The sequence below is a fragment of the Silurus aristotelis genome (genome assembly GCF_946808225.1).
Source record: "Silurus aristotelis genome assembly, chromosome: 8".
Classification (NCBI taxonomy): domain Eukaryota; kingdom Metazoa; phylum Chordata; class Actinopteri; order Siluriformes; family Siluridae; genus Silurus; species Silurus aristotelis.
Window position 1 is genome coordinate 17,720,520 of NC_139581.1, and position 26,847 is coordinate 17,747,366.

Sequence of the window (26,847 nt, forward strand, 5' to 3'; positions counted from 1 at the left end):
ATATATAACCCCCCCTTAAATATTAGACGAAAAACATAAAACATAACGGTTTATGTTTATTCTATTGTTTCATTAAGGAATGAGTGTGTCAAGCAGTTTGCTGTGAAATGAAATGAAAGTGTTTTTACAAGGAACTAAGGATGCTGACCGTGCAAAAAAGATTCCAGATATACAAGATGATTAAAGAGAAAAAGTAAAAAAACACTTTCAGAAGGGCAGGAAATTTCACTCAAACATACAAGTGTCTATTTTTTTATTACTTTTAAAACTGAAGTAACACCAATAAAAACAGGGTGAACTCTGAATTCAATTTTTGTGTTTGCACTCTTTTGTACACAAACCAAGAATGTCCTCAGAAAAGTTGATTGTTGTGCTAAATAAAAAGAGCAAAGTGGGAATAAAAAAAAACACTGATTATAAAAAAAAACCCCACATTTGGTTTAGTGAAGTTTATTCAAGTGATTCACATTAAATGCATTACACAAACACATTAAATATCGTGTACCATTGCAATTAGAAACAGAAATGGCACCTTGTCAATGTCGTTAGATGTCACGTCACTTAATGTGAACTACAATCTGGCGACCTGTGACACGAATGCAGTCCTTACAGCAGCAAAAGTACACAATTCCAGCACATAGCTCCTTAGGTCAATTGTGTAGCCATGCCCTAGCAGTGCTCTAGATAGCACTTACTGGGATTGGGGGTCTCAAACGAGCCACATATGATCTTCTAATACAAGGTGTTGTAGATCTACTCATTGTATGAGTAGAAAAAAATGTATGAGCTAAGTAGTGGAGAAATATTGGTCCAGGTATGTAGACCTTTGGAACGAATTTGCAGACACAAACACAACAACTGAGATCAGAGGAAGGCTGTAGGCTGTGTTCAGTCCAGAGAGTGCCTTCACCAGAACACTGGTGCTTGAAAGTCCTTTTGGAATTTACCAATTTCTCTCCCACACCACGACAGCAAGCATTCAGTGGAAGGAACAGGATGTTTCACCCCCCTTTATTCTCCTCCCAATGCAGCCAGGAGTACCACCTGCCCAGTGACTGCGGCGTTGCCATACTGACCAGTCACTGCCCAGGGTGGCCTGGAACTGCCAGCCTTCAGCGAGCACAACCTTCACTGCTGCTTGCGGGACCAGAAACGGCCTGCAATGGAACCTAAAGATAAGCCTTGCTTCTTCTGCTGAGAAATGTCTGCTAGCCTTTGCTCCTCTTCCTGTACACAAACACAAAGTGAAATATCAAACACTAATCAAGAAGATCAAAGGACAAAATTATATTAAATATACAGACACAAATATACACTGTGTAGACAAAAATCTGTAAACATCGACCATAAAATTCATGTGTGCTTTTTAAAATTCCCATTCTATATTAAGTTTCCATTTATTGTTATAAAAACCACCACTCTTCTGTTCCACTTGATTAGGTAATAATGTAGGGTGAGGAGACCTGGGATGCAGAGTTCCAATTTAATCTCAAAGATGTTCAACTGGGATGAGGTCAAAGCTCTATAGCAGGCCACTCAAGATCTTACACTCCAACCCATGTAAACCATATGTTCATGGAGGTGGCGTTGTGCACAGGGACATTGTCATGCTGGACCAAGTTTGTATCTCCTAGTTCAGGTAAAGGAAAAATTTCATGCTACCACACCCAGAGACAGCCTATATAATTGTGTGCCTCCAACCCGATCCTATAGCTGCAGATCTGAAAAATGCACAGCAGTGATCGAGGCATTACACATTTTACACAATTACACGAATTTGCGCATGCTGTTACAAGTCCTGGTGTGTTGTATACTACAGTGTGTATTAAATAGTTGTTCTTTGCTGTTCTCGTCTGTGGTCATACTTTTTTTTTTTGACTACTTGCTTGCTAAACGTTTTTTTGACACAAAGACAAATGGGTTTGACCAGTGAATTAATTTATAGAGAAAATGCACTGAATTTTCTACACATATAGAGTGACCAATAGCTTTATAGCTCAGACATGTGCCATGTTACGAAGTTAAACTGAGCTCTTCAGTAGCACCAGGGCTGCGCCTCGGGCTGTGGAAGGGTCATTCTTGGCTACAAATGATATCTCAGGTGCTGCCATGAACCTCATTATGTGGCAATCCATCATTTTCAATATACCCAGACTAAATTTAATCAGTGTGTGTACACTGCCAGCTGTCGATTTCCACTGCCTTGGGTTATTGCTTTCCATTTTGGATGCCATATTGGTTACATCTTGATGTAATCAACTGAATAACAGACTGTGCAAACATACCCTCTTTTTTAAATATTTTTTTTTTTAACAGATTTGTACTCTAAAGACCAATCAAGAATGTTTAAAACATCATGTCAATGCCAGTAGGTCATGATCCAGTGTGAATTGTGAACTAAACCAGTTTTAGAAACCATTGCCTGGAATCAGTACTGGTGATTCTAGCATTAGTTTACTGAGCCGTGCTGTCAGTGTCTCTGTTTCTAAAACTTGCAATGGAAAAATATCGAATGTCCTAAGTGACTTTGATGGTGTGTGCGGGGACAAAACGCCTTATGTGGCAAGATCACACAAGAAAAACCCTTCAGCTTACCAGTGCAAGCTGTGCTTGTCTCCTTTTAAACGCCTCAATGGGATCCTCCTCATGGGCGTAGTTCTCCAGTACAGTACGCACATCCTCCACACCGTTCGTTGCAATTGCTGCACAGGACAAACAATCCTTGCTGTTGAAATTGTAAGAAAATGCACATACACAGACAAAATATTTAACACACACTTACTTTTAAGAAAGGCAGCCAAGTCATAGAGGGTGCGGTCTTCCGAGTTGCCATCCCACTTGCGAAGTGCCATGCCGTTGAAGGGCTGCAGGCTGAAGGCCTCTCGCTTGCAGTCCACTATAATTACTTTAGAGGTGTCTCGGTTCAGACAAGATACATCCTGTGGAAAGACAAGTACAGTGATTCCTAATATACCACAGTTTTAGGGCCTATTGGTTAAAGACAAACAATGATTAAATGCAATGTTCTAAATACGTGATCTATAACCCTATTTTGTGTTTTATATGTAAAATACAATGCGTTATTTTTGAGTATAATATTTATATCTAATTTTGTATAGTGTTCTACGTAATCTAGAAACAATCACAAGCATGCCTTATTTTAAAAAATATTTAAGTGGCGTTTGTGAGAATCATAGTATATATGCCAGGGACATCCTGCTTTGTAATCGTCTGTGAGAACACAGTGCTGTTTTTCTAAAAATGGCAGCAAAAAAAAAAATAAACTTTCACTTTCTCAGGGTGGAATCTATAATAAAATAGTTTTAGGTCCTTAAACATAAGCAAATCTGTGGACCATTTTAACTGCGTTTGTACAAAAAGGTCAGATTTTTTTAACCCCCTTGAGTAATATTTCCACCAAGTGTTCCAGATATTTGGACTCCACTGTAAGTGAATCTTGTGGATGGATTCCTGTGGACACTTTTTCAAATCTCTCTATATATATATATGATATGATTACGTCTGCATCCTGGATTTAGTAAGCACTGGCGTTATGATATTGTGTCATCTTTATATAAAGTGAGCACTGAGAGATTGTGTTTCAGTTTATACGAAGAGCGAATATACAACAGGTAACTGTGTGAAACTGACACAATTAACAGAATATCGAAGAGCTGATGTGAATTAATTGTTGGCTCAAATAAAAGTATATCGGTTTCATGAAACGAGTATGTGAGAACATCAGAGTTGCCGGGTTTGTGTGGAAATTAAACTAAACTAAAAGCAGAAACACAGATGGCAAAGGGTTAGAGTTTTTGTTTCCCCAAATAATTATACTTCCTGCAGATGATATTAATTTGATCATCAATTGGACCATAGATGAACCAGAACCGAAGGTCTCTTGACTAATGTCTCTGTGCAGCTCGGGGTTCAAAAAGGGTTTTTATGCATGTGCATTTTGTAGCTCCAACTTATTTATTTTAAAGACCCTTTCTATTCAAAGTTACTCCAATGCTTGGTGTTGAAAAGGACTGCTAGTGTTGCAAAATACTGTGACTACAGAATTTCTTTACAGTTGAAAAGTGATCACAGACTATAACGTCTTATTGTACAGCTCCAGTTCTTCACTTTGGAGAGAAAGAAAAAAAGAAAAAAAAATGCCTCTATAATGACACTGACATGAACCATATTCACAACTATGCATCTGTAAAGAAGTGTAAACTGTTAACACCCACTCGTTGACCCCTGCAGTGTCGCTCTCTATCACTCTCGCACACATACAGTAACACACACATTTTCTCTGTGGCAGCTGTCTCAGTTGTGGGCCCCAGGAGCAGATGGACAGGGACGCTATTCTCTCCCTATCACCGAGGTCATCTGTATCCCCCTGAGGGGCTGAACACGGGGGGGGCAAAGCGTGGGGGAAAAGAAAAGGAGAATGGCACAGAGATATAAGTGAGAGAGAGAGAGTGAGTGAGAGAGAATAAGAGATAGCTAGGAGAGATAGGTAAATATTGAATGAGCCAACCAAAAAAAAGGAAACCCCTGTAGACTAATATGTAGACACGGCACGCTTCACACCGATTAACGTGTTTGCCCCTCCTGTAGAGACGCACCAGGAGCCCACAGGGACCTGCTTTGTGGACATGTTAGACAAAGTGCATGTGCAATTGTGTATTTAAGCAGTATTTAAGGTATTGGTGATTAGTAATGCTGTACAATAGAGCCTGCGGAGACCTAATACCTCAGTGTGTGTTTGGTTTGCAGAGCTGTGTTAACTGGGAGCAGCGTAGGTAGATTAGTTTGCAGTATTAAATGAGCTCTCATCCCCCCAGGTGATGTGTAAGAGGACGCGTGCCTGACACACACACACACACACACACACACCACGCTAAACACCTGCCAATCCAGACTCTCAATGTCTTTAGTGCAGCTCTGTGACTGGGAGCATGCCAGAGGTCAGAGTGGTGTTAACCATCCACTGGTGTCATGTCCACACACAAGCAGGCTTTGCTTTGTAAAGTACTTGCAAATGTTTTATGTATAACTGTAGCTAAATAACATCTAACCCCAAGCATACACTAATCACTGGTGTTTTTGTCTTCCTAAGTACAGATGGAAATTCCTGTCTGTGGAAAATCACTCATGTAGAAATAAGGTTTTCCAGTATTCCATTAACCTCAGGACACAAAAGAAATAGAGCTTTATTGTTCAAATAAAAGCACATTTGTTTACAGTGACTATCCGAATGTCGCCCGGAGATCCAAACACATGGACTTAACACATGGATGTACTGTGCCGTCATCAAATCCAGCTAAACACACATTCGCATACAAATACACATTTCAAGTCTGATGTCTCCCGCCTTTTGCCTGTGAGTACGCCAGATGGGAGGTAAGGGAGGGGGACAAGGTTGAGGGGACAAAGGAAAAGGAGGCAGTCAGTGCAGGAAGTGAATGAGGGAGCGAGCGGATGAATATGAGGCGAGGTTGTAAGGCCAGGGAGAGACTGGTGAAATGTGACCGTGAGGTGCGCAGGCATACACGCACACACGATTCTATCCTTCACACACGCGCTTACAGGTTGTAACACGCGAAAGCAAAATCCTAGTTAAAAAAAAAACTACATTTTTAAATGCATGTTTACAGAACCTGCATCGCCCAGTGAAATAAAACACCTGCTTTTCATTCCACAAAACCAGTTAGCAGTTCAGACCTACGCTTAAAACAGGGCTGGTTAAAGAACATGTTTGTATTTGGCAGTTTAACCTTTGACTTTACAATCATTTGCACTGCCAAAGTCAGGGTCAATGGCATTCTGTTTCACAATAAACACAGCTACAGTGGCATAAACGGTTCCTAGCCTAGACGAGCCGTTTTGATGAGTGTAATTAACTTTCAAAGAAATAAAATCCAAGCATAACATTTGTCTATTTATCTTTCTATAATACTTGTTCATGTATTTAAATGTATATATATATATATTTTTTTTTTTTGATGATCGCCATCTCGAAAAACAGCCCAGTTTGGTGTAACACTATCTGGTCTTATGGTGGCACATGGAGAACGTAGCTTCAGTAACAACAACCTAGCGAAGTAGCTGAGAGGGACAGAAGGTTAATGAGGCACAAAAAGAGGGAAAGAGGGAGAGGAGAGGATGGAAAGGAACTGCTATTGTCCTGGGCTACTGAGAGAAGGGAAAAAAAGGAGAGAGGCATAGCATGGGGGATAGAAAAAAGAAAAAAAAAAATAAATCAATGGAGAAGCAGAAGGGCGGCACGGGGAAGAAACGTGGGGGCATTGCAGCATTGTGCCACCTGGGTCACTGAGGAGAAGGGGCCCAATTTGGGGTGGGGGGGTGGGGGGTTGTGTCGGGTAGTTTGGAGAGCTGCTTACATATAGTACAGTTTAAGAGACAGAGAGGGAGAGAGAGACTGAACGGAATCAAATGGAAGTGGAATCTTTCTTGGGGGGGGGGAAACCGAACGAGGGATGAAACAGAAAGAGCAATTGTGGTGAATATAGCGTTGGCAAATATATAACGTTGGCAAAAGGCTGTAACGCTGCTGCATTACTGGAAAGGTAGAAGGAAAAAACCCTCACACACACACCCCCACACACACCCCCACACTATAACTGAACAATTCAAGGAAACAAATAAAACTTGTGGACTTTACCTTGACATGATGGCCCTCCATGTAGCGTGTGGCATCGCGGAAGAGACGGTACATGACGAAGCCCTGTGGGTCTATGCTGTCAATCAGCGGAAATGCCGTCTAGCCAGATAAACAATCCATAGTTAGCACTCGGGTGTCAATTGGGTGACTATGAATGATGAGCTTGTCAATGATCACTCCCAACTTTTGCACTAGTTTTCACATGCCCAATTTCCCCAGCTAGAACAAACAAACACACACACCCACACACACCAACAACAACTTCACGACTAGCTGATTTAAATTGGAAAACTAATGATGCAGGAAGTACTGAACTTCTGAGAACTCCTAACAGTAAGAACCTGAAATCACTTTACATGAACTCTTGTGAACTCGATGTGACTCAATATAATTTATTTAAGAATTCATAAAGAATCAAACACGAACGAAAAACATTTTATGCTGCGCAACACGTAAGCGGGATATGAGGAATCGGATTCCTCCTCGGACAGCAGCACACCGGCGATAGAACCCTTTCCTGATAAAATACCTAAAAATATATACATTAATCATCTAGTTTCTATACTGTCTGAGTCTTGGTAAGAAATTCAGCATAAAGCATAGATTGAAAGAATCAACTCCGGCTGCTTTCTGAGTGCAAAAATAAATTATTAACAAATCACAGAAGCTTGCAGTCAGTTTATGGTTGTATCCAGGAAATCTCAACAGATGTAAAGCATCAAACGATGCTTACAAAAAAAATATTTCGCTTTTAGTCATAGCGACTAGACCAGCAGTCTGACCTGACAAGTCCAAACAAAGACAGACACAGTGATTACATTCAGAGAGAGCAAAAAAAAAATACCCAAAAACAACAACAGACTGCAAAACAGAAGCCTAATTAGACTGTGTGTATGCCTTATTAGCATATCAATGTTGACATAATAAAGGTGTGTGTCCACTATAAAAGACTATCCAGAACCCATAACACATGCAGTGGCATGGTGGGTAATCGGGTAAACAACTGTGATTGATAACACAGCTAGTGCAATAAAACAACAACAAACACAAAGACAAAAGCGGCGTGTGTCGTGCGTGAGTGTTGGATTTACCACAAAACTAAAGCAATGTTATTCTGAAAAGCTTTGTTTTTTTGTTTGTTTTTTCGCACAGATAGTGATCGTGGTATTCCACGGTTACTGCATAACTATCACTGGTTCAGACACTTCTTTTTTGATAATCCTAATTCCCTGATGGAGCAGATCTTCCTCCTCCTTCTTCGCTTCATGCTACTCACCATGCCAGTTTCGGATGTAAAGATGACAATCTCGTAAAGCGGCGCTAGTTGCTGGAACAGGTACTCGATGCCTGGCCGCTTCTTAAAACGCCAGCCTGTGGCCAACTGTCCTCATAAACCCACACAAACATGCACAAGTTCACATTAGTGTTCCGAGTGATCCTGAAAAATGACAGCTGGAATCTCTTTATAAAGACAAAGGCAACATGGTTGTAAACTTTAGCTCCGGACAGACCACTGTAGATATTTGGTGGAAAACACATACCGACCATTCCGGATGAAGGAGAACATCAGTGAGCTCCAGGACCAGGGTGTATGGAGGTTGGTAATATGGCTCCTTCAGCGGGTCAGGGAGAAGCTTCGGACTTGTGGGTTCTATGATCATCTGTGGTGGACAGGAATTTACCATATAACTCATTGTTAATGTAGTTTTCTCGCATATTAAGGAGTCAGGAAGATTCGACTCACCTGTCTATAGTCTTTAAAATACTTAAAAGTTCTCTTGAGCTGCTGGATAGCAGGTCCATCTGCATAAGAAGATGAGAGAGAGAGAGAGAGAGAGAGAGAGAGAGAGAGAGAGAGAGAGAGAGAGAGAGAGAGAGAGAGAGAGAACAAAGATGAATTGAAAAAAATCGCAGAACAATGAATTTGTTTACAACCTGTAACAGGTTTTGGTTTTTGGTTTTTCGAAGGGACATATAAAAAAAGGTGGACACAATATCAGCCATCCAAATTCTTTGCTATAAGAATTTTTCTGGACATGTCCTTGGAAGAAAAAAAAAATGGTCTGTTGTCCTTTTTGCCATATTTCTGTCCGATGGAAAAAAGATTTGGTCTCAGACAAATTTTCCTTTATCATTTTTATCGTTTTATTAAAGTGCACTGGGAACAAAACAAACCTAAACTATCTATTTCACACTGCGTATAAAGACTAATAGGTATGAAAGCATTCTTAAATACCGCATTATTTTAAATACGCTTTGGATAAACTTGGAGGTAATATGTGAAAAACAGCGAATACAAAGCTGCATTGAAAAGCGAGGAGAAAATGGAAAGAATGTTTGATCTTTGATCAGAGTAACCCACAAAACCCCACTAACCATAACAAAAAAAAAATAATCACGTTTCTAATCGTTCGTTTAAGACTTTTGTCTGCCACAAGAGGTCAAGATCAGACTAAAAGAATGGACAGTTGCAAGGACCGTTAAAGCTGATCTGAGGAGACACCGGCCAAGAAAAAAAAGTTCAGTGCAACAATTGGGTGTGCTTTGAAGAGCCCCTTGTACTAACCTTGTTTGTCAGTGTAATGGAGAGGCCTATTGTTGAGCTAGAGAGGCTCTGTGGCTCGTCCATTGAAATGCCGGATGGAGGGAGTGAGAGAAGGATCGATGGCTGGGCCTCTAGCCTCAACAAAAGCCTCCTTTAATCTGGCAATAGCATAGCATATGCTGCACTGTTTTGCCAAAGGCCAGTATTGCTCAATCGCCATTCTTCTTCTCTACCTTTCGAAGGAAACCTTTTTGTTTTTTGTTTGCTATTTTATCATTAGATATGTTTTTAAAAGGGGGAAAAAATACACATGCTATACTACACACTAACACCGCTATTACACTTGTGTGATCATGGAGCACTAGGGCACACGACTGATCAGTTCAGTCAGACATTAAGGGCAGTGTTTATTTGCTCCTGCTGCTGGTTTACTGGATTTGTGTGCCTGAGGACACAAAAACAGTTTTTAGTCGATACGCAGGACACTGTTGATGTAAACAAAATGTAAATATTGCGCTAGCAAGGTATGCTCAGGTTTGTGACAGAGTGATAACTGTATTCCAAAAAAAACAACAAACAAAAACCAAAAATGCCACCTCCAGCATACCAGCGGTTAGTCAGAAAAGATTTTTTATTACAGTGAAACAAAACACCTACTACAAGCGAACTTGTTAGAACTCGACATTGCTCAAGGTAACGGCTCAAGGTAGGGTGAAGCACCTTTCCATTAAGTGAGGTGGTTTGTGCACATACACATGTATTTCTGAAGGAATAGCACGACTTGGCACATAGCCAAAGCTTTCAGCGGGACGCTTGCTTAGCTCCCCAAGGACCTCTCTGCTGAGGGGTTCAGCCCGCATCCCTCCGCCAACCTTCTGCTGATGAAGGGAAGGTTAGCGTGAGGCCAGAAGGCAGCTAGGCCACATCCACACTCCCCTCAGGGACCTGGTGTTACACCGCAGTCTCTAAAGTAATTATCGGCCTTCGTTATGACATTAAACGCTTTCGTGTTAGACACTAGTGTCCTAAGCTTTGGAGGTTGTAAATCAAAGGGGTGTGAGTGAATGCGCGTGCGTAGGTGATGACTTCGGGACATGCGTGCTGTTAATTAAGCGATTACTACGCCACTAGGTGAGCGTGATGCGGCCAGCCATCTTATGTAAAATCAGTCTGAACAGAAAGGCACAGCTGGCTCTCCATAACCACAGCTATGTCACAACATCGCTTTCTCCATTTGCAGTCATTTCCTTGTCTGTCCTGAGTCTATCACACTCTGCCATCTTAATTAAAACCAGTTGGAATAGGACCATCTATCTTGATCTGGCAGGAAAAGAGAAAGCTCTAGTGGAAATGGTATTAAGGGGTCCAGTTATAGTCAGAATCTAAACTAGATGATTATTTGTTCAAATCCATGGACACTCAGTTGCGCTGACAAAAAATTAATAAATAAAATAAAAAACTCACACACTTCTAAGACCTCATGTTTGATTCTCTGCTAGTTCTTATCTGGCATCCTGTGTAACAAACATACAGCTTTACTGTAACTAATTTCTAAACTCTAAATCTCGCCTTAATAACTGGAAGGTTGCGAGTTCTTGCGTAAAATTTTTACATGTGTGATGCAAATGCTTTATTAACAACACTTGTGTCCCGTAATTATCACCTACGCATGCACACGCACATCACTTTGATCTACATCCGCCAAAGTTTAGGACACTGGCATAAACAAAAAAAAAAAAACCCTCTCTTACACACTTCTAAGCTCTCATCTTTGATTTCCTGCTATTTCTTATCCGGTGTCCTGTGTAACATGCATACAGCTTTACAGTAACTCATTTCGTAAGTCTAATCTTCCTTCAGTAACTGGAAGGTTGTGAGTTCTTGTGCTGAAAATGATTACATATGTGATACACTTGGCAGAGACACAGACCACATGTGAGATGCAGAAGGCAAAACAACTTCTATTGTATTCAATAGCAAAAAAATAAAAAAAATTAAATAAGAGCAATGCTACACACAAATCACTCGTTTTTCTTTTTCATCCATTTGTGCATTAAAGGAGCAGATATGGAGGGGAAGTTGACTTACCGTTATCAAACTCATCCGGTATCTGAAAGGAGAAGAAATGAGATATACAATCAGTCACAAACAAACAAACAAACAAACAAACAAACAAACAAACATGATATCAGAGGTGTGCAAGTTCAATAATATTGCTGAGCAAGATTACTTTAACAAGGCTACACAGTTATGGACACGATATCTGCATAAACATCTCTATCCAGTAACAATACAAATTACAACAACTATTTAAATTTAAATAACTAACTAGGCATTTATTTCACAATAAATCAAAAGCTTCATGGTGGTTGGGACTAAACCCCCCACCACCAACGCTAAAGATTTCCAAATGCAGGGTAATTTGTTTGCATTATTGCATAAGTCTCTTGTCCGTTGATCATGAATGAATGTTAACACAGCCTGCTAGTTTAACTGGAATCTCAAATGACTCTTTTCGCTCTTAAAAGGATTTCGATAAGAAACTGTCATGGCAACAAATCCACAACCTGCCCGGAAAATTAGCATCTAACCGTGGGTTTCTATTTCATTCAAAGAAAGAAAGAAAAAAAAAAAAAAAAAAAAAAAAAAGGCATGCTGGATCATGCTTACAATGCACTTTCGTTTGATAAACTGTTGACCTGTTACACAAACGGGGGGGGGGGGGGGGGGGGGGTCAGGTTGGGGGCACCTGATGCTGGCGATACTCCCAAATTAACTATACAAAGAGATAAACAAAAGCTTTGTTAATATTAGAAGCTTCTCCTCTGCTAGCATCCATCAGTGAACTGTGCAATACACCAGCCAATTAATCAGAACTAAGAAACAAAACCAAGCTCATGATTATTCAGCTGCATCTGTCAGGATGGTTCCCGTGGGTGCCCACCCTAACCCCTGTGTGGCAGAACAGCCACTGACTCTACAACCTTGCCTGTGAAATGTAAATGAAAACAAGAAACAGCAGTGCCCCTTCTGGTCACAAGATTGCATCACAAAATACATATTTAATTTCCTAAAATCACGCTCAACTATCGCAGGAGTAAAAAAAATTTAAAAATTACAAAAAAAAACCCTCGACTCATTTAGATTCAGACTCATCACAATCACATTCTCACAGATGTTACAGTGGGCATCTAATAAACAATGTATAACTGTCTGTATGTTTACATAATACATGGCTAAATAAATAAGTATAATAAACAAAGATGTAATAAATATAATGCCTGCTGGGCACTGCTGACAGTTACACCTCTGATGGTGCCAGTGAGCCAGGTGCAGGATTATGACCATGAAATCAAATTTCAACCACATATAATAGTATAATTAGTATAATTATACTATTATACAAAAAGGTGCCTTTTTGGGCAAGATCCTGGTCCTAGGGTTTTTGCAGGAACATCTCCTTGCCACCTCATAAAAACGGCCCTGGCATCAATGCCTTCAATGGTCAGCCGCTGCCCATGGCTGTTTCTTCGATTCTCATCTCCTTCAGAGTTTTTCTGATTGCCTGGCTTGAAATTACATTTCCAGGTACGACCAGTTGTCCTTTGAAAACCTTGATTTCCAACCTCCACAAGGCAAATGACCCTTCACCACATGTCTCTGCACTTGATGGCCAGCCATTTTTTTTTCTTAGGCTGCCTCCATTCTCTCCTTCATAAGAGCAGTGGGCTTGGCCATTAAGATGTTTTTGGACTATATTTCACCAAAGAAAGGTTGAGGTCATGTCAAAAGGAAATTGAGATGGTGACCGTGGACAACTCTCAGGTTCCAGATGCATCCAAATGGCACGATTTATTTTGTCTTCATTGAGGGGTTTTGTTCTAAACCACCTTGTTTTAAAAAGTGGACAAGCTATTGCATCTGCAGTTTGGGACCTCTGTTTATTTTCCTCAAGCATAATGTGCTGCAGGCTGTTTTAAAGCCATACGCCAAAAAGCTTACGCGAGGTTGCTGGGACTTCAGAAGGTGAAGCTAATGATGTGGAATCTGGTGTGTGGAAATTTTGAACAGTCAAACCAGCTTACAGTTATTATGCCCCATGTTGTTCAGCTTCCTTGTTGATGTCTTAACTTTGTACTGCTTCCGTTTTGTCCTTTCAGCTTTACACTGCTTTGCATTTACCCAGATAATTTTTGACATCAGTTGCTCTTGTCCCTTTTAATTGCGTCTTTGTTGTTTCCCCAAAACAACATGTTCTCCCTGGTCCTAAAAACTATTTCCTGATGTTCGAATTTGCTAATGGCCTGGTCAACTGCTTCCTACCTTCAACATATGACTTATTCAAACCTGAACTCTTAGAACTCGAGAAACAGCTGGGTCTTATGCTGCTTGCAACCTTGCCAAATTGGATTTGATTGTTAATGGCATGTCAGTGTGTGTAAAGCTGGCACTTTAAAATGTATTAAAGTAAGCATTGATGACTATTTTTTACTTCATAGATGGGATGAGCTTTTATATTTTAAATTTTTCAGGGTCATCTTTTCTCTATTCTCTTCAGGTGTATCCCAGGAAGTATAAGCATAAGACAAGTACACACTCAGGTTGAGAGAACAGTAAAGCGCACCCCAAACATCACATCTGGCCAAGCAACTGACTGGCATTGTTGTGGGTGGGAGAACCCTGAGAACATCCACACAAGCTGCGAGCTGGGCTGGGGACTAAATGCTGACTCTGGAGTTGGGAGATGGCAGATCTGCCCTGTATCTTCTTGTCACTATTATTATATTCTAAATAGAAGCTATAGTATAGAAAATATACATGTCCAAAAAGTGCTGAATTTCAACCAGGTCTGGTTATAATTCAAATTACAGGCTTATTTTAATACACTTTTAAAACATGATCATTTATAAAATCTCAACAGTAAATCTACAGATGATTATTTGCAGGGATTTATGTGACAGACAATCTACATAATCCAATACTAATATAAATGGATAATAAAACATAGGCATTTAAAAAAAAAAAAAAAAAAAAAAAAAAAAAAAAAAAAAAAAACATAGCCGAAACTTCGGTGAAGCATTCTAATGCGAATTTGGAATTTAGGAAGAATTTATTTTGGGTCAATATACCAACCCAGTGTTGACTGTAGACTTTCCTATAACACCACACCGCAATGTGTTTTAATCCTTACACATAAAGGTTGTATCTTACTGGTTAAGGCATTGGATTCAAGCAACACAAAGCTGCTTCTGGACCCAAACATGCGGATGGTCCGCTGTGGCGACCTCTAACGGAGGAAGCCGAAAGAAAGTTTACACAGACCTTCTGGTTCCTCTACTGACACCTACTGGAAATTTATAGCAGACATTTTGTTCCCAAATATTTTGTTTACATCTTTGAAAGATCATTATACAGACTGTAGACTTGAATACAAAATATATTCCTGTTTGAAGATTCAACAACCATAATTTGCTCATTTTCCCAATTTCATTCATTGGACAAACTTTAGCCCATCTTCATTTTGAATTACTGATTAAATGGTGCATTGTATTGGAGTAGGTAAAATCCTGTGCAAAATAAGTACTATTTAGTATAAACTATAAATAATTAGTCACGTCAGTTGTTTCTTTACTTTTGCCAAAAGCAACTAATAAATAGGCAATGATTAACTTGTGTGAAGCCGTTTGTACAGTGATGCATTAGGGACTCCACAAAAATACTCCACTGTGGCAATACCACAAATATTACAAAGTCATCCAAAAGTAAAAGACCCTATAGAGCATGACTGAGTACAGCTGAGGAGAGAGGAGGAGGCAACACAGACATGACCCCCGTTTTCCGGCTTAAGGCAGAGTTCTTTAGCAGAATCGTTTCAGAGAGCTATATTTTGTCATATAGACTGTTTTAGATATGCAGAATATTACACTGCATGAGTAAAAATTTTTTTTTTTTTACAGTAAGATTGTTATTAAAACATAGTATCGATATACTTGCCTTGAAAGTACTTGGTATCGAATCTAAAACTTTTTTTTTTTACTGCCCCAAACCCGCTCGGCATTCATTAACAGATTAAGTTGTCATTTGGCAAATTGAGAGATTAGTATCACATTAATTGTTTGCTTAGGGCACATTTGCCACACCTCAATCTATCTGGGATGACATTTATAATAAACTGTTTCAATTTCAATATGTTTTTTTTTTTTTTTTTTTAGCAGCCCTTGTTTGCGATAATAACCTCACTGTTACAGACAGTTAGCAGCCCATATCTGCCACCTGCAGGTGAATTTATATTATGACTACTGACCTTTAGTTTAACCTCGAAAGCAGATAGTGAAAACAAGAAGCACAGAACAAAGCAGACAAACAACTGCTGAACAAAGTACCTAAGAATTTAAATAAACGCAACAAATTTAATCAGTTTATAATTACTAGAATAATAGAGCTAGGTCTTTCATTCACCTGTAAATTTGTATTGCCACCGGTATGTGGACACACTGTTCCTCACACCCGCACGTGTTCTTGCCCCAATGTTGGAAACGCGGTTGCAAAATTCCAGGAATTTTCAAGACTGAAAACTTCCCATGAGAATTACTGGGAATTTGCTAAATTGAAGGTTAGCCTATAACAGGGAACCTAAATGTATTTGAAAAAAAATTCAATTATAATTTCCTTAATCCTGCACACAAAATGATTGTAAAAAAATATCCATTTTGGTGAGTATTCAAGTAAATTACATATTACTTTTTTTTTTTGCATGTAAAACTTCATTGTGCTGTGTGTAAGAAATATCACAAACAATTAAATCAAAAGTCAAAAATAAAATTAAAAAATCTTTAGTTTGCATGCAAATAAGCTTATGAGCAAAAAGATTTGATATTTAGGTTTGTATATGATACAGTTTATTGAAATTTTTCTACATTTTGAATTAATTCCCATAAATTCCAGTTGCCGTGGAAAGTTATATATATATATATTCCCACCCCCTTTCTAACCCTAGCTGGAAAGGTGAGGTTGCACACGATGCACTTACTAATCCTTAGCCCTGTGTTTTCTCTGATTGTTGTTGTACGTAACACCAGGGTTCAGGAGGAACGTTGTTTTATTTTACTGTGTACTGCGTCAGCAATATATGGTTAAAATGACTATGAAAGCTTCTTGACTCTTGACTTGATCTCAACCTGAACACCTATGGAATGAACTGGAACACTGACTGCACCTGAAGCCTCCTCACCCAACATCACTACTTGTTTTTGAATGAGCCCAAATTTCCACAGCCACACTCCAAAATCTGCCAGAAAGACTTCCCAGAAGAGTGGAGATTATTGTATCAGTCAAAGTGGAACTAAATGGAACTGGAAAAAGTATGTTCAAAAGCACATACAGACATGATGGGCAGGTTTCCACAAACTGTGTTGTACAGTGCACAAGTAATTGCAAAGACATTGTCTAACATACGTCATGATTATAAACAAAAACAACGAGGAAGTCTATTTCTAAGGTAATGCATGAATCAAAGCTACTGATTTAAAAACAATTTTGATGACGGTTTATAGCTGAACTGCACGAATGGTCAAGTTAATGCCTGTTTATCAACATTTTATTATTCAAATGTGAATAATACATACATACTTTCCCATATGTTCTTCCCCTAACACTACTTTTCAATTCAGAGCTTGTTAAAGACACCAAGAATGTACAGAGTTTCATCAGAAACACTGTTAATGGACACCTGCCTTTGTTAATGCATTATTCGATTAGTTACATCATAATGTCTTCATTAGAAACCAAAAACGTCCTACTGGTGGTGTATGACATCATCATTACAGACTGTTTCCATCAAAATTCATAATGGAGTGTCTGAGAAGTCTAATGTACAGCAAAGATGTTAACTTTTTCAATTTTAGCCCGTGTTCTACCTTCAAACAAACCTTAGTTCTCGATGTGGAGTCTGGTGATCCTCAGGGGATCGGGGATTTTTGTTTTTATATGCCTCCTACAAGAATTACTATATTGTGCAACAATTTATACACCTTTTTTTCCTGCAAGTCTGTAACTACACAATCAGCACAATAGCTCTTAATGTGAAAGAATGCATTACTTCAGGCTCTATTTCCTGATCACAACACCAGACTCCTGTGACCAGGACTCTTTTCCTGCTCCCACGCCATCACCTAGAGCCCTCCAATTAAAGCCCAGAGGTGTTCAGAGCGGCACCTTCCACCCCTGGCACACTTCACATTCAGCTCACTCTGGCTCTCAGCCGTCTAATAGGAATGGTCTTTCAACTCCGGCACAAAAGGTGGACGACAGGATGGAGTGTCTTGAGAGCAGGCTCCATTGCAATTGTGCAGGCCACACAAGGATAGCATCTGGCTGAGAAGTGTGCCCTTCATACCTACGTGTGACACCAAACAGACAATTAACCACCAGGACCACAAGAAACATAGTGGGAATGGGTAACACACCCAAGTGTCCTTAGAATCAAAGCAAAATAGTTCCTGGTGTTTAAAGCCAGAGAAGGTTTAATGCTGAAAAAAAGAAACTAACAGAACAAAGAGTTTGTGAACGTAGATGAAAAAAAAGTCTCATCGGCGCATAGAATTAAAAAAAAGACACCCGTTAGTGAATCAGGTACATTCTGTTACCACAGTCTTTACACGTCTGTTATAAAGTGTCAATGGTGGAGAAGTGTGCCCGAACATGTACACCTCCGAAACAAAAGGACTAGTGGTGCATACGAAGGCGTGTTGAAAACTCCTTCACACCCGGTGAGAGCGGCTCACATAGAAAAACAAAAATACTAATGCAATACCTGATATTTTATCTCCAATCTCATGTAGATTATGTTTTGGGACACTGCTTTAGACTGAAGAAAACCCTAGACGAGATACGTCTTTAAATATACCATTAGACTGAGCACATCATGACACTGATGGTGCAGGTGATTTGAATAAAAAAAAGAAAAAAGATGCGCAATACATGCGATATATTTACAATTTATGGTCAGAATACATAAAATGGTATTTCTCTATACAAACATGAGACCCACATTATGGCAAAAACTTTATAGTCATAAAAAGCTGATGAAACATTTAACTTAAAACCGTCTCCGTTTTTTCCTCTGAAAATCTTCAACAACCACCACCACCATTCATTCCAAAGGGTTCATTATTGAAGAACATGCATATAAACAATACATATTTTTATACATTCGTAATAAAGATCCGATTAAACAGCACGCTCATCTCGAAAAAGGGAATTCGGGTCCCTTTTTTCCTGCACATCTAAATGACCCCCTAATTAGTGCCACCAAAAGGTCCGGCACACTTCGTAAGCGGTCCCACCTGAATGAGAATTGTGTCCTGGAAACACCTCCGAAAACCTTTCCCGGACACACACCTAGCGCCCGGCACATGCCACACGTGTCACAGCAACGCGACAAAGTGTGCATGGTCATTATCCAAAGCAGGCTCTCACCTTCAATAGTGTGAAATTTGACCCTAAAAGAGCAGAGTCGCTGTAATTCAGAAGCGATGAGACCAGAATTTCGAATTGACTTAACATTCGATTTTGACGTTCAGTGGGAATTTAGTGGGAATATCATGACGCATCATTATAATACTTTCTTTCTTTCGGCTTCTCCCATTCGGGGGTCACCACTGCGGATCATCCGTATTCATCATTATAATAAGAGTAGAACTTGAGTAGCGTTCCACTTAATCAATTTACCATGAACTGTCTGCTCAACACTTGTAATAGGGACAGTACATATCATGAAATTCTGCCTAATGAAGACATATGGAAAAGACTATTTAACTTAACACAATCTTGTGCAACTCAAGTGTGACTCACTCAGCTGTAAGTAACAGATGTTTCAAAGACAGCAATCCTACTGCAAAGACAGTAAGAAGCATAAATAAATATTTAACAAAATAATGGAACTCATATGGATTATCTATCAGATCATCTATTGAGGAATAAAAGAGTTCCGGTGACTTGTGTCCTACTTGGATTCACGTTACACCGGTGGACGACCACACACCCCTCACACACACTTTTCACTCTCCTACCACCAGGGAAGCGGTTCTGAAGCATTCGGGCCGCCACATCCAGACTGTGTAACAGTTTCTTCCCTCAAGCCATCAGGCTTCTTAACAAAGAACTGAACTGACCTGACACAAACACACACACACACACACACTGTCCTGTGTTGTCCTGTACTGTCTTGTGTTGTCTTTGCACTGTTAGCACCAGGTTGCACACATGCACTTTATGTGGCAAAGACACTTACTAGTCTTTAGCCCTGTTGTTTACTGTTTCTGTGATTTTTGTTTAATGTAGCATCAGGGGTCTGGAGGAACGTTGTTTCATTTCACTGTGTTCTGCGTATTTATGGTTGAAATGACTAATAAAAGCTTCTTGACTTGGTTCTCAGAGTGTGAGGTGCAGCCCTCTAGTGGGCAAAAAAGACATGACAGGTGGGGCGCAATGAACGGCAGGATTGATATATATACACTGTACATTTTTTTGTGTTGTTCATTAATCTTTTTTTCTCTATTAAAAATAAAGTTTATACACTCAAAGCAACCACAAACAAATGGTCATTAATGCAAGTAAATTAAAACATCAGTTAGGGTACTGAAGACAACTACACTTTCTCCATTTTTAAACTTGATGCTATTTGATGTTATTTATCACATAGCATAAATAAATAAATAGATATCGCTGTCAATACAGTCCAGTGATTGGCCCCAAGAAACCTGATCAGAGCACCCCTATCAGATGCTGTAATTACAATTCTTTTAATATTTTCTGAACTTAAAAAAAAAAAAAAAAAAAAAAAAAAAAACCTTTGAACATCATTTACTTTGGTATTATTGAGCGTGAGAGATCTCTGTTCCAGGCCACAAAGCTATTAAAGTATAAACTCTACAGACAGGATGTAAGTTGTGCACACCTGGTCACAACGTCTCCTACAGCCAAACCTTCAGATCTAGCTAACGAGGTGTGAAGGAGCAGCACAGGCACCAATTTAACTCTGAACTCAAATAAGATCGCGCTTACTTGACAAGTGTGCCCTTTCAAGGTGAGCCCTAAACTGAATATCCAGTTGAACAGGATCTCCCACAGCTACTGGACTAGCGCTGCTCTTTGTGGTCACTTTCCCAGACTAACACCTTCATACACACAGAAGTCACACTGTCGTGAGAAATGCGCTTTAAAGTCGGACTCTGAGTGAATTACAGTTAGAAAAACTTTAGCAACTTTATATACAATACTAATGAAATGAACATTTGCTCAACAAAAAAATGCCTCAATGGAAATCGAATAGACAATAATAGGCGTATGACACCAAAGTATGAAAGGTTAATTATGTGCATAAATACCAATGAAAAACAAGCAACTTGTAAATTAAATCCCTGAGCAACGGATTTATTTTATACCTTCTGGCGATGAAACAAATTTGCAACCATGACAAAATAAAACCTACACTGCATGAGGTGTGTGATATATTGTCACGGTTTCTACATACTGAATCTGGGAATATTGTCTACCATCCGTTAAAGCGAGACAGGAGTCGACTCACGTTCTCTACATTGTACGCAGGTGGACGGTCTTTGAAAAAAAGTATTGCGTCACTTAGAAACAAACTTACTGAAGTGTTGTTTTTTTTTTTTTTTTTTTAAAACATTACAAATGAAAAATGTTCTTTTCTAAAAGTCGGTAGTATGTTTGGCTGTCAGACGAATGATCTAAAACAACACTGGTTACTGTTATATGAAACCGCTCACTGAACCTGTTTGGCAAATGTGAATGAAAAATAAATACATCACCATTTTTATTTATTTCCAGGATTTATTAATTTTCTTAATTTTTTTTTATTAAAATGCATAATAAGATCGAGTCTCCCCTTCTATTTTAAATCTTCTTTACTCTTCTGGGAAGGATGTGGTTTTTAGAAGAATGTTAGCAATGCAGTGATGTTGGGTGAGGATGCCTGGGGTTCAGTTCATCCCAAAGATTTTCAGAAACCACGGCTATGCTGATGACACTCAACTCATTTTTTTTTTTCCTCTCTCAGATACCACAGCTTCTGCTCGGATCTCGGCATGCCTGACAGACATATCTTTGTGGACGAGTGCTCATTAACTAAAACTCAACCCCAGCAAAACAGAACTGCTGGTCATTCCAGGTGATTCGTCTCCAGGTCAGGAATAACTCTTCATAACTCTCTGCTCTCCCCTTCAACAACTGCAATCAACTGTTCTTCTCCTCACATGTTGCTAATGTTCCTCGTTCTTGTCGATTTCTTCTCTACAACATCTGAAGGATTTGACCATTTCTGTCCACACATGCTGCTCAGGTGCTAGTTAAGTCTTTTGTCATTTTGAGACTGGACTACTGCATCACTATTCGTCCACTGCAAATGATCCAAAACGCAGCTGCATGACTTGTGTTCAATCTGCCCAAGTTCTCCCACACCACCCAACTGCTGCGCTCCCTTCACTGGCTTCCAGTAGCTGCACGTATCGGATTCAAAACACTCATGTTTGCATACAAGGCCAAAAATGGACCTTACCACAGAGACCTCATCACATCTCGCACTGCACCACGCGGTCTGAGATTCTCCAGCACACTGGAACCGACTGGTTACCTTCTCTCAGAATGAGAGGTAAGTATACTTTAAGACTCTTCTCTGTACTCAAGGCTCTAGTCCCTGTCTATCTTCAAACGACGGTTGAAGACCTTCCTTTTCATGAAACGCTTAAATTAGCACTTTCCAAGGTTGCTCTGTAAAAATCAAGAGTTGTCTAATTTATCTTAAGTTTGTAATCTAGCGTACCAGTGTAGATTTATGCATTGCTAGAGAATCGATGCGTTTGTACATCGCTTTGGACAAGGGCGTCTGTTAAATGCCACAAATGTAAATGTTGTGCTGAGGAGGGGGTTTTGTACTCTAACCAAAGCAAACCACAAAAAATAAATAAAACAGAGCTTGTACAGGGGGCATGGTCATGCTGGAACCTGTATGAGATTCTAAGTTCAACAAAGAGAAATTGTAATGCTACAGACATCCTATACAATTGTGTGCTTCCATATTTATGGAAACATTTATTATAAATCCCAGGTATGGGTGTCTATTGACACAATTATACATCCAGTGCTTACAATGAGCAAATACATTTTTATCTCACACCACCATTCCAACCACCCCCCCCCACCACACACACACACACACACACACACACACACACACACACGCACGCACGCACGCACGCACGCACGCAGCAATTCCAAATCCTATGTAAATTAGTTTGTGACAGCCATGACATCTACCGTATTAACATAACACAGGTTTACTGCTCAGGAGGAAGGACAGGCACGAGATCAGACACCAGCGGCCCTGGCACACTTCGCTCGTCTCCTTCACTTCCCTGGGAAGTGTGCCAAATAAATCTCACCTTCGCAAGTGTGAGAAGTGTGCTCTTTGAAGGCTACCTACACTCATTCACACTGACCTGAGAAGTGTGCCCCAACACCTTTGAACTGACCACCCGCAACTTCTTACAAAGAATAGGCTCACAGCTAAAGTGTCTCTGGGATAGAAAATAGGTGAGGAAGTGTGCTGCTATTATACACTTCCTGCTGTTCTCAAGAGCCCGTAATTAGCACAACAACTCCTGTCAGATATACTACACACCCAGTTCTACATTTGAACTGTGATTTTCTGCAAAGCATTTACAGAAAGATTGTGCCATTAAAAGCTAATTATACACATCTTTGGTTTTTCCATTACTACCTACCTTGTTTCCATGTTCATCAACTGAGTTGCTACCTGCAAAAGCAAAGACAATTTATTAGTCACAAGCTGTAATGACTAAAGTGTTTATAAGACAGCTCTTCATATAAAACAATTTTACAGCAACATCAGGCAAACATTATCCTCGACAAAATAGGAATTTACATTTCACTCTGGTAAAAATAAATACATTTTATAATATATATATATATATATATATATATATATATAAACTTATAGGGGATTTCTTTATGGAGTTTTATGGTAAAATAATTTAATTCATTAATAAAAATATAATCAATAATAATAAAAAGAAGTAAAAATGTTAATACAGTACAGTATACATAAAATAGCATTTTTGGAGTGTTGTCCGTTTATCACGTTTTTCATTTATCACAGGCCCTTTTGGATATATAAATATATCCTTATATATATATATATATATATATATATATATATATATATATATATATATATATATATATATATATACACACATACATACACACACACACACACACACACACACACACACACACACACACACACACACACACACACATATATATACACATACATACTACACGCACATACACACATACAAAACCCTTAAATAAAACAAAAATAAATAAAATATACATTACTTTTCGTTTCTTTTGTTAGTTTCACCTTCATCAGGTTCCCCTCATGTAACTTAATCCACAGTATCAAACATTTCCCAGGCCAAATATTCCACATAATCAAGTAAAAGTATTTCCAGTAAATGGCATCTTTTTAAAATCCAGTTCGTTCTCCTTTCTGAAGATTCATCCAAGAAAAAAAAAAAAAAGGTCCATCCCAGAGGATCAACTCACCGAAGATGTAGATGACGCTGACTGCGCCACCGAGTCCCATAAGCCCCGCCAGGCGAAGCACCACCTTCTTTGCATATGCCGTGTTCTCTTTCTGCTTCTTGTCCTCGCTTTGTTGCTCGGAGTGGCCCTCCCCTCCAGGAGGAGGTTGACCCTGCAAGAACAAAAAATAGCATGTCTCTGTAAAAAAAAATTGTCAATTACATGGGTTTCCTGCTGGTTCTCCAATCTCCTTTTGTCTCTCAAAAATATTCCAGTGGGTGAACCGTCAGCTCTGAATTCCCCATTGATCTGTTAAGAGTGTGTGAATTAAAATGACTCTGCAGTAGATGTTCCATTCAGTCTGTATACTCGTTTCTCATTTTGTATACTTAAAATGGCATATATTTAAAATATATTTTCTCATTAGTTCAGATTTGGTTCAGATTATTCCTTTTTTTTTTATGTACCTGGATTTCTGAATTTATTTAGAACCATACACAGAGCAGTGAAAGTGCAGTGAACCCCAATCTTCTGATCAGAGCACCATGATCATCACACCTATGCTACTGACATTCAGTCAATGCTGGCATGCAATTTTATATATTTTTACAAGTTATTGAGGAAGGCAATTAATCTTAAAAAGAAATGCACAACATATACTACAACTAACACACTAAAACTCCAATTTTTTTTATCAAAACCCGCATTAGATATTAAAGACCAGCCAGGAAAGATTCATTCGGTGAGGTTTGGGTAAAAAGTTTTTCTGGCAAATTTACAAAATATGGGCTAAACAAGCCAGGTTAACTGGTACATGTCTCCGCAGGTTAGGTGGCGAGTTGTAAAAGAGGGTTGTGGAATTATGCAAATTATAGTTACACTGTTTCCAGGTGAGAATCCAAAACTAAAAACAATGTGTGAATTAAACCAGAAACAGTATTTATTGTACATGGGAATGGAAAACATTATAATTAAATTACACACAAAAATAAGACAGTACCCCAAGTACTCAAGACTGTAAAGAACACTGTTACTTTCCACACTTCCCCCCCATGAATGAAGAGAAGATCCAGGTCCATCTATAGCACCATGTGCTACTTGCTAATGTTCTGGTACTTCACGTTTTACCCATTAAACACTAATGAATGAGTGCTAATGAATACACATCACAAATGATCACGATCCTCCAACACATCAACAAATAACGAGATTTTCGAGTGCAGACATTTCAAACTCAAGGTCACATGGATCCGTAATCTCTGGCACGTGAGGTAACATCACATCTCCATCATAATAGCACATAGCATAGTTTGAGTCTGTAGGCGCAGAACAGTTTCTACGCTTCATCTCTGAAATGATGTCCAGTCTTCTCCTGCATGCTGCTCAAACTCTCTACATGTCTGGAAGTACAGATCTGTGTGATCAACGTTTATTAGGAGGATGAACAAAAGCTCATAGAGGAACCGTCTCACTGATGCACACCTTCACTCTTTCCTGAGAGTCGAATGAGAATCAGAATGGACTGACAACCAAGAAAAGATGCCAAGCATCCTGTTCAGGCTAATGTACCTAAGAGCATTATTCTGGATCCTGTCTGGCTTGGTGTTTATTCAACATTGACAGTGTTTCGTCTACTGAGACCCAGTATTTCATTTTGGGCCCTTCTATAACTGATTTGGACACAAATAATTCAGTGGTTTTAGGTGATAGGCGCTCTAAGGTCACGTGACATGGTCGATCCAACCCCAATATATGTGCAGTCTATAGAGTGTAAAGTAGTGACGTTATGTAGTGCACTTGATCGTCCCTACACGGAGAGATTTGACACTCAGCCGGTTGCTCGGTCACGTCAACGCCAAACTCCTTACAATCCGGTAACTACAGAACACGCTGCACATGATGACTTTTATACTCCTATACCCGAGCCGGTTTTGTTCGTAGCAGTTTGAATGAGGACACATGGTAATACATCGTTTTACTTTCGCTATCCAGCCCACCTGAGTCCCCTGCTGCTGCTGCTGCTGCAGTCTCTGGTGTAGTATCGCCTGAGCCAGCCCTTCTGTCGCTCCGCTCTCTTTCCCCGGTTCTACAGAGAATCTTCTCCCTAAATTCACTGCTGCAAGAGCCGACGCTTCAGTCCTAAGCCTGAGGAGGCCCCGGCTCACCCGGACACACATGGGATACACACACACCGCCGACATCTTGAATCGCGAGTAACCCGTCGTTCTAGCGCGAGTGGCAAAGGACAAACGAAGGCGATTGGTTCGATATCACGTGACTGACTGGCACGCCGACCAACCGCAGTGCTCTTAGGGCGGCAACGAAGGCGGGACTTCTATTATCCCGGTGACCTTGTTGAACACATAAAAGTCTGTGTCAAGGCAGTATGTCATGTAAAGAGTCCTGATGGAAACCTGTGAGAACGTCGTGCTGATGTTCCTGACTATATATTTTTTCACTCAATTTAGTAAAGTGAAGAAGTTTGGGCTCTGGCTTGTACTTAAGTAAAAAAGTATCCATTACAACTACCTGTTTTAATGTCATGCTGATAATTGGACCTCACATCATATTAATATATTAATACAAAAATAATTTCAAATTTTGTTAATTCATTAATGTATCCAGGCTGAGCATCCACTATATAGAACACAAGCAGAGAAAAGATGATGATAATCAGGTGATCAGGAATGTCTCTCTTTTCAGTCATTTTTACATCACTGACTCCCTCTGTCTCATCCACGTTAGCACCATACTTCTTGTTGCCTTCTGACTTGCTTGTTGTTAGCTTTGTAAACTAGCCTACATCTGTGCTGCGTAATAGCAGGGCTAACAATGATACACCAGTGGTAGATTGGAAAAAGCCACACAACGACAAGAAATAGGTTGCTGGGCTGAAAACAGCGCCTAATATATTAAAACTAAAGTAACGAGCCTGGTTTGAAATGTAAGAAGTAGAAAGATGCTGTACACGAAGAATGTATTAGTATGTCCC

At 39.6% G+C, this 26,847-nt stretch overlaps 1 protein-coding gene across 1 annotated transcript; it reads right to left on the reverse strand.

Moving 5' to 3' along the window:
• Positions 1-434: 434 nt before the first annotated feature.
• On the reverse strand, positions 435-26,151 carry timm50 (translocase of inner mitochondrial membrane 50 homolog). Its single transcript, XM_083549312.1, has 11 exons — positions 25,853-26,151; positions 23,877-24,027; positions 23,027-23,058; positions 11,310-11,331; positions 8,421-8,479; positions 8,218-8,337; positions 7,953-8,057; positions 6,677-6,775; positions 2,783-2,939; positions 2,596-2,702; positions 435-1,227 (listed from the first exon to the last, which is right to left on the reverse strand). Exons 1-11 carry the CDS (start codon positions 26,054-26,056, stop codon positions 1,129-1,131), a joined length of 1,155 nt encoding a protein of 384 aa, XP_083405438.1. The 5' UTR covers positions 26,057-26,151; the 3' UTR covers positions 435-1,128.
• Positions 26,152-26,847: the final 696 nt, after the last annotated feature.

Excerpts from the sequence above, each read along its gene's own strand:
- timm50 (XM_083549312.1), bottom strand. The coding sequence starts at position 26,056 with ATGTCGGCGGTGTGTGTGTATCCCATGTGTGTCCGGGTGAGCCGGGGC. Across the intron at positions 8,480-11,309 it reads ACCGGATGAGTTTGATAACG|ATGGACCTGCTATCCAGCAG; the intron begins GTAAGTCAACTT and ends CTTCTTATGCAG. Across the intron at positions 8,338-8,420 it reads ATTTTAAAGACTATAGACAG|ATGATCATAGAACCCACAAG; the intron begins GTGAGTCGAATC and ends TGTCCACCACAG.